At 32.8% G+C, this 9,803-nt stretch overlaps 1 protein-coding gene across 1 annotated transcript; it reads left to right on the top strand.

The window, feature by feature from the left end:
* The first annotated feature begins 3,456 nt into the window (after positions 1-3,456).
* On the top strand, positions 3,457-7,135 carry LOC147406476 (cypmaclein-like). Its single transcript, XM_086432786.1, has 4 exons — positions 3,457-3,598; positions 3,714-3,764; positions 4,483-4,540; positions 6,803-7,135. The coding sequence occupies exons 1-4, from the start codon at positions 3,530-3,532 to the stop codon at positions 6,982-6,984; spliced, it is 360 nt and encodes a 119-aa protein (XP_086288912.1). The 5' UTR covers positions 3,457-3,529; the 3' UTR covers positions 6,985-7,135.
* Positions 7,136-9,803: the final 2,668 nt, after the last annotated feature.

Below are 9,803 nucleotides of genomic sequence, written 5' to 3' on the forward strand. Positions count from 1 at the left end.
AAACCATCACATAAACTATCAGAACCAACGAAAGAAGAATTTTTAAACAAATTAAATTTTCTATTAAAAAGGAATAACCTTCAAGATCAAGTTTAGACATAGAAACCAAATTATGAGAAATAGAATGAACATAAAGTGTCTGAAACAAATCTAGATAACAATCAGTGTCTAGAAATAAACTAAATGTCCTGGTAGCAACCACTGGAACTTTGACTCCATTTTCTACAACTATGGAACTTTCATTTTGGTTTAATGTTTGGATTGTAAGGAAGCCCTACATCAAATTAGAAACATGAACAGTGGAACCTGAATCAATCCACCAAGTATTAGAAGGAACTTCAGTAAGGTTTGATTCGAAGCATATGTAAGCTGAAGGCTTACCTTTCTTTTCAAACCATGCCCTACGTTTGTGGCAATCTCTTTGTACATGCCCAAACTTCTTACAAAAACGACACTTGATACTATGTTGTCCCCTCTGATGAGCCTCTATACCTTGAGGGGGCCCATTGATTTTAGGTGGTTCTGCCTTTTTTCCCTTCTTAGGTTTATTCCACTTCTTATTAGCTCCTTTGTTTATAACGTGAATTGAATGATGTCTTTGTTTCTTAAGCCTTGTCTCTTCTTGAACAAGTATACTAGCCCATTCATTTACATTCCACTTGTCCTTAATAATGTTGTAATGAATTTGAAATGGCTTATACTGAAGAGGTAAGGAGTTCAAAATAAATTGAATAAGAAAATACTCATCCACATTCATCCTAAGAGCCTTCAGTTTAAAAGTTAGATTTGACATCTTAAGGATGTGCTCATGCATCCCACGAGTACCATCAAACTTCATGGTGGTGAGTTCAGCCATTAATGTCCCAGCAAGAGACTTGTCAACTGAACGAAAACGTTCTTCCACAATCTTAAAAAATTCTTTTGCAGTGTTAGGTTCAGGAAGTGTTTACTTAATGTTGTTCGCTATACTCATTCACATAAACATAATGCCCAATCTGTTCGATCTTTCCCAAGAATGACTTAAAGTCTTTTCTTCCGCACTAGTGACCTCAGTAATAATAGGCGGTTTCTCAGTCCAGAGTGTCAAATCAAGATCCAGTACACCTAGGTGAAATTGGACTTGCTCAGACCAGTCTGAGAAATTTGTTCCATTAAGGATCGGAACAGATGAAGCATGTGAATGAAGCTAAACGGGAACTGAAACTGCAATTAAATATACGTTCACACATTAATGATTTGAGTTAAATAATAAATAATAAATAGTATTATTGTAACACATCTTTGGATGAAAATTACAGCATCCAAAATTAAACTTTTGACTATTATTGTAATTCCCTTTCACCTATTAAAAAAATAATTAATAATGTATCCATAATCTGATAGGTCCGTTACCTTTGGGTATCCGATTCCAACTTTCAATTAAGGATACACATTAATTATTTTACCTTAGTATATTAATCACAAGAAAAGTGGGGCACTTTTAGGCCAAGTCAAAATATTCTCATGATCAAAGGTACATATAAATATCTATTAAAAAAATTTCAAAGTCATTTTCTTAATACTTGGGATATGAATATTAAGATCCAAACTACAACTTAAAACCTATGAATTTCTAGTTAGGTCACTTTGGTGATCACCAAACTATTTCATAAAATAGGATTTCGAGTTAAAATAATCACTTTGCAAAATAATTTATCATCACTCACATCATGTCATCATTTAAACAATTTCATATATGTGACAATTTCATGTTCAAATAAACTATAGAAAATCATTATAACATATCAATACAAGAAATGTTACTCATAAATTTCAGACATGATTCGGATTTTGTAAATGATACATGTGGTGGTCCTTTTTGTGATTGACCTCGAGATTTAATTTTTAGCAAAATTATTCATCAATAAATCATAGAAATCCTGAAAAAAATAACAAAAAAAAAGAATACAAAAAGATTTTTTACGTGGTTCGACAAACGTGCCTACGTCCACAAGCTCAGGAAGCCGTTTCACTATAGATCTCAGATTTACATAACCTCATCCCCATCTCTTCATCTTTCCTCTCCCTCCCTCCTTTTACAATGGCCTCAAGGCCTTTAAATAGAGAAATCCTAATTAGAGTCTTAACCCTAATTAATTACAATTGATCACATTGTCCCTTATCCAAATTAACAATTACATAACAAGGAGAATAATCCTTTTAAATTTAGAATCTTCCCTAATAAGATAAAACTCTCTTTAAATGATATCATGTGTCCACCTCGAAATACGCATTGATAGTGCGAATGGACGATCCAGATAGGAGACGATTTTATCCTTCCACAATACACATTTTGTGTATTGTGTTCTATACTGTAAAACAAATTCCGAGCAATATTATCAATTTAATAAAAGATTGGCATGTAGCATCATGCTGGAAATGGAGAATAGAAAATGCACTAAAAAACATGTGATTTGCTCAATTAATTAAAGCAGCCAACGACATCATGTTTTATATATCAGAATCCATAGATAACATGTTGGGTAGAAAAGAAATGAGATTTTATTTTGTGGAAAACTTTAATAGTCGCAACGGAAGAGAAAAATAAAATCAAAACTAAATCATATCAAATATATATGAAATCTTTCACAAATAATTGATTCCAACAAATAGATTATAAAGGAAAATCAAGAAAGTCTTAACCAGTTGCTCTGATACCACATGTTAACTTCAGAGTTATATATATGCTTAATGCTTTATAAAATTCCACGAATCTTGACTATCATGATTTTCACAAATATAAATAACATACCGGAATCCATAGCGATTTCTTCAATTAATTCTTGATATGAAAATATAGAATTCTCCAAGAGATAAGTTTCTCTCTCTTAACCCTTTCTCTTAAAAAAAATCTGCATTCACATATTAATGATGAAAATTATATAATGCCTCTTAAAATGGTTAGAGAAAGTACCTATTTCCTTTAGTAACTGATGATTTAGTTTTGTAACTGCCACTCCACTTCCCATCAAAGTAAGAAGTTAAAAATATGAAACTATTTCTCTAACTGTATCAACTAATATTCTAGAGATTAGATCAGATAACTTCATTTTAATTAAAAGTCTAAAAGTCATACACGTGTCATGTGGGACATTAAAAATATATCTAACATGTGTTTCGGACAACTCATCCAAGACAACTCGGTTTCGTACATGGACGAGATGTCAAAACGAGTTTTACAACCATGTCTAGAACACCATTAGTCTTTTTAGCATAAGCATACATGTCCAGCCTAATTAATGGGGGACCATCTCTTGCCTCCCCACCAAATAAGCAAAAGCTGTACTCCCATCACAAGAAAGCATCAAATGCATTAAAATTAGAAGAAGAATCCAACAGAACCTTAGTCTTTTTGTTGCACTCAACTCAAAGCATGTAAAGTTACTACCACAACATGTGAACCCAAAAAAAGAACTAAGATAAATAGAAGGAGAAACCAAAGCTTTATACAACAACAGCCATACCTCTTCTTCCTCTATTTTCAATCTCAATGCCTTCTCCATTCCTTCACAAAATGAACTTCCTCTTATGCATCATTTTTCTCTTCCTTTTCTTACAGGTACATTTCAACTCTCTCACACACACACACACACACAAACAAACAAATCCTTATCTTTTATCAATCCAATTTATTCTACTAACTTAGGCATTTTCTCTAATGTTTGTTACAACAGACTTTTGGAGAAGCATCATTGTTTGATACTGATATGGATTCTCAAGATAGTGTGAGCCATTTCCCCCTCAACTCATTAATTTTCTAAGAAATTTTATAGAATAATGTGTAGTAGTGCCTCTTGTACGTGTAGTGCCATGGTTGTAAAACTCGTTTTGACGTCTCGTCTATGAACGAGACCAAGTCGTCTCGGATGAGTTGCCCTATTTATTCGAGATGTCTCGTTCAACAATGACACAAAATCACACAATAGACTTACTTTTGAGAAACACATCAGATTTGTGACGACTTGTCAACCCGTATTGAACGAGATTTAAAACCATGTGTAGACTGTATTATACCCAACTCCAATGTTTCTTTTGTACTACATCACGAATCCCAAGTTTGGATAAAGGAGGATTATGTCAAGTTGATCATTGGTATAAAAAAAAAATTGACGTAACATGAATTTTAACCATTCTTTTATTTCATTGACTTCCGATGGAATTTAAGAGAAGAAAAAAAACGGTTCAATTAATCTCAAAATTTTGGGACAAGGTTTTGATGATGATGATGATTGGTGGTGTAAAAACTTTGTCATCTCTTAAAGGTGGCAAAGTTGAATGGACACCGCTGATATTTGAGATAAGGATTTGATGACAGTGATGATGATTAATGGAATAAAGTAAATCAAATAATAGGTTTAATTTCTAATTAAGTCTCTGTCTCTTTTTCTCTTTTATATTTTTTATTTATTTTATTTTTTATATAATTTAAACTGTTGAATTCAGGTGAGCGAGGGAAGGGACGACGCTGCTCTCTATAAAAAATATCATCATCCAAAGATCAGTATGTTTATTCAACTTCATATACTTTTACTTACTATCATGTTTTAAAATAATAGGTATAATTAATGTAAATGTGACCACCTATATAACAAGGACTTTTCTAACCTCAAACGACGTTCGAAGCACTCGATCAAACACAAGGATGAGATGAGAGGAAAGACAAAGATTTTCTAGAGATAAGTACTAATTTCCTAACCAACGGTACCAGGCATTATGTATTATTGTAAGAATAATGCTGAAGTGACCTCAAGATTGTACCTCATATCTCACTTTCCTAACGTCAAGTGAAAAGGCATCTATGATTCCTACACACTTCCACGTCAGGAAAGTGAGATATGAGGTACAATCTTGAGGTCACTCCAACACAAATCTTATCGTAATCCATTTTTCATGGGGATCATAGCAGTATCCTCCAATCTCAGCCGTTGGTTTAATGTAGAGTCCCAAACATTGTTTAAGTCTAGTGTATATATATATATATATATATATATATATAGATATTTTACCGTCTATTTTACTTTTACACATTAAGAAATGTTGAATGGAGGAGCTGCACCCATCATTCCTAATGGTGATGGCACCTTACATGTTTAGAAAACATTCCTCGGCCATAGGGCTGCAACCTTGGCGGGCTAGCCTGAATTCAACCCGGACTCAATCGGATTGACTGGCAAGCCTGAGCTGAGAAATGTAGAAGATGAGTTGAGCCTGGGTTAGAATATCTCAAACTGACCTCAATTCGGGTAGAGGGTTCATCAACCCAACTCAACCTAAACCCGATACTATATATAAATATATAAATATTCTTATATCAGTTATAATTTTTTTTTTTTTTCCATCTTATTAGTATGTCTTGAGGACAATTGAATATTATTAATATGGGCTTTGGTTTAACATGATTTGTCTAAATGTTCTCTCAATCAATGATTTGAAGGTTGTGTGGGATTATATTTACTAGTGTTTTTTATTTTGTAGTTCTTTCTTAAAATATAAAATTTATTTGGTAATTAAAATGAAATTAGGGTTACTCAATGAACCCAACCCACCTAATTAGACCAAATCATCCAAAATTACCTAACTCAAGCTAATCCGAGCTCAACTCGATTTTTGGAAGATCAAACTTGGGTTAGTGAGTTTAGGTTCGATGGTTGGATTGAGTTGAGCTCAGGTTGAGGGTTCTTCTACTTGGGTTGAGCCTGAGTTTACTCTTCAACCCGCCCAAGTTGCAACCCTACTTAATGACCATATACAACAAGTATTCGAGTAGGCTTTGGGAAAGGATTCCAATTCCATGGGTGTATATCAAATGCAAATTTGTTGTTAGGAAATTTCTGTGCTAAGCTGATGAACCAATGGCATGATGCCACATGTATTAAATTAAAAAATTACTAAAAATAGAACTCCTAACCACTCAAAAAGTTTCTCTTCACCAACCAATCACTTGCTTTTCAAATACACATGGCGTCATGCCATTGGTTCATCAGCTTAGCACAGAAATTTCTTAACAACAAAATCGTACTCGTGTATATCACATTGCAACTTATTTCATAATCTAGTATTCTAATAATGTACCCGAGGACACTTGATCACTCAAAGTTGCAATATGTACCCATGTATATTTCTAGCCTCAAAATCAATGTTAGAGTTAGAGCAACAAAATTATTGCTGAGATGAGAGGAAACAAAAGTTCCCCAAGGATCAATATAGATTTCGAGGGATTCATTAGAAAAAAAAAGGTAAAAATTTATTGCTGGGTGAAAAATTGAACAAAAATTATCGGAAAAAAAAAAAAGAAAAAAGAATCGATAGGATTACAACTCAAATGTACGAATCAATCAAACAATAAATATAAGGAAAGAAAATAGGTAAAAAAGATTTTGGATCTTTACCTCAAATTAATAAACTATTTCAATTCAAATCGACTCGCAAATTGAACAAAAAATATAATTTAAAAAAAAAAAAAGTGGACTTAGGATTTTGGATCTATAACTTTTAGGAAGTATAAGATATGGGAAGTGAGTTACTTGAAATACCCACCATTCTCTTTAGGACAAAGCAAAGAAATGGCTTTTAGAAAAAGGGCGTTAGAGATATTTTTGTAATTTGAGAAGATTAAAGTGGACTTTTTGACCAACATTACTCACCCTTCTCTCATTATACATTGAATCAAATCACTAGTCACCAAATCATCTTGTTTCATCGACAATCGATCCATAATTTGTTTTTGAGAATTATGTGTTGATTATCACTTTTGGAGTTACAGATTGCAAATATGCATGTTCGAGGAGATGCAAGAAAGCTTCGCGGAAGAAGGTGTGTACTAGAGCGTGTGGCACATGTTGTGCGCGGTGCCAATGTGTCCCACCAGGAACTTATGGCAACAGGAGTGCATGTCCATGCTATGCTGCCCTCAAAACCCATGGACACAAGTCTAAGTGCCCTTGAATTTTAAATATTAATAATTAAGTACCTTAATCTATTTGGATGAAAAATAAAGAGAGACAAGTATGCTTTCAATATAATGGTGAGAATAACTGATATTATTGTAGGATTTGTGGATTATGGGCTTTTTAGATTATTTATTGTTTTATGAATATGGGTTGGTGTGAAGTTAGATTTAATTAATCTGAAATAATAATCATAAATTAAAATAATGAATTTTTTTTTTATAATTAAAATAATTTTCTTTGCTGTTTTCCTTTAAAAAAAAAAAGAAAGTAATCTTTTAATGGAAAGAGGTTTTTGTTAAAAGTATAAAACTCCCAATGAGACTTATTTTTATATCAAAAGTTAGTCTTGCTACATGGGAAGTGTCATGAGGTTTATATACTCTCTCTCATTATGGTTGGATGTGTATGTTGATCAATTAAGCAACGAATTTGCTGCATTCGTGCAGGGGGCCAAGTTTCATTGTATCTTTTCTAGTCTTGGGGCACGTGCAATGCTCGCACATCACACAAAGTAAATAAGTGAGGTTGCGCCCTCGCAGGTGGCCCCTGAAGAATTAATACTTATACTGGGTATCAAATTAATGCCCATACCTACGGGCATTAAACACTTATCGGTCCAAAATTGTCATTGAACTAACTCCTCAAGGTTAGTTTCATTGCAGAGTCTCGAGGAAAAGCATCTATGGTTCTCATACACTTTCACGTCAAGGTCTGCGATGTCAGGTCCAATCTTGAGGTCACTTCGAGATTATTCTTCATTGTATCTTAGTAGTTGATTTCAAAGTGCCTCGAAGATAAGTCGTCATATTTATTCTCCCTAATATAACATTTTCAACTTTTCTTAAAGAAACATCAATGGCATCGATCAAAATCATAAGTTAATTTTCTAGGAATAATTGCACAATCAAATTTCACACCAAACGCCCAATTGGATACCTGTCCATTGCTTTAGAGAGGTGTAATTTAAATCCCCAATTATGATAATTGATATATCTTATAACTTTCTACTTAGATATCCTCTATCTCCTTAAAAAGTAATTTGATTTTCCTTTGATCATTTATTTAATAATTAATTATTAATTAAATTAAAAATATTATTTTATTAATAATTGTTTTACTTATCTCCTCCACGCTTAAAAGTCCAATTTTTCTTGCTCACTTAATTTTTTTTTATTTTTTTTGCTTAAATCTTCTAATCCTCTACCTCCTTAAAAAAGGCAAATTGATTTTTCTTCATTCATTTATTCAATAATTAATTAAATTAAAATTATTATTTAATTTAATAGATCTTCTAATCCTTTCCCTAAAAAATAACCATCTGTATTTTCTTAAGTTCAAATATTAATTAAAATAAGAGTAAGTCTAGCCTTACTAACTTGGTAAGATTTCAAATCTTACTAATGGTCCAATATAGATGAAAAAATACTACGAATTTAAATATTATTTTCAAATATTTCCTAATTCATGTCGATTTGGTCTATATAATTAGCCTCCTTTCAACAACCTCCTTCACCCTCGTTGGAATTCTAGAGAGAAAAAAGAGAGAAATGATTAAGTTGAGATCAAAGAGATTTTTTAGGAGCAATTCTAAGCTGGCAGTAAGATCAAGTGGGAACTGCGATGAAGGAAATGTGGGACAAGACAGGATCACTTTGAGAATCTCAATAGGGTCACATGGAAAGAAAAGTGGTGAGCTCGACATTGGTAAAACCCACCCATTTACGTTTTTCAAGTTTGTCAAACTAAAATACATGGAAAGATCGACTAAAAACTTGACATAACGACTTGTGTAAACAATTTCAAACCAAAAGAATCATCCTTAATCGATTTTCATTCAAAACTGAATTTAAAAAGAAAAATCGTTACTTTTTTACTTACATCTTCAAAATGATTTCTTTCTTCTCTAATACTTTCCATCAGAATGGAGTCTTCGAAACTTGACTAGGATGTTGAAAATCCAATTTTTTTTATTTTTTATAATGAAAATGTTGAGTTTGAATGGTAAGCGCAGTTTCCCCATTTCTATGGTAAGAGGTGTGGAGTGGGATTCAAGGACTAATTAAAAATAAACTAAATGGACTATTTAAGAGAAGGGTTGGGGATCCCTTGACTCCTAAGAATGACTCATGAAAAAATACACATGATGCCAGTCCTTTAAACACAAAATCCAATGGTTGAGATTTATGAGTATCTTGATTACATAGATCTCAACCATTGGATTTTTCATTTAGAGGGTTGGGATCATGTGTTTTTTTCGTTAAGTCATTCTTAGGAGTCCAAGGATCCTGATCCGAGAAGGGAAATCCTAAAACTTAGGAACCACCATGGTCCTTCACGTATGGATATTTTTAGTGTTTTTAATAATTCAACCAAGTTGAACCATGGTCCGACCAATTTGACAAATTTTCCATTCAGTTTTTACCACATTGGTATGGTTAGATATTTACATGGATCGAGCATAAAAATAAACCAAATTAATGCCCCAGTAGAGTATAGGTGGGACATGAATAAGATTGTCAAGCTCACTTAGTAGTCGTTTTTTATTTTAGTCGTCCTTAGATCAACATATGGAGATCAAAACAGATTATGTGTAATTTTTTTGCATTAATTTTTTAATTTGTATTAAATTTTAAAAAAAATTAATGCTTCAACACGATCATAGTAAATACCACAAACCTAGGATCAAATCGAGTAAGACGCCTCTAAGACTGATACATGTGCCAAGCAAAGTGTCGCCGATGGGAAATCATGTCAGGCATATCCGGCACTCTAGTCTTTTTCCGACCAAAATCTTATAGGTGTACACACTTCCCA

This window comes from Akebia trifoliata, chromosome 3 (assembly GCF_017979445.1).
Source record: "Akebia trifoliata isolate Shusen 1 chromosome 3, ASM1797944v1, whole genome shotgun sequence".
NCBI classification, from domain to species: domain Eukaryota; kingdom Viridiplantae; phylum Streptophyta; class Magnoliopsida; order Ranunculales; family Lardizabalaceae; genus Akebia; species Akebia trifoliata.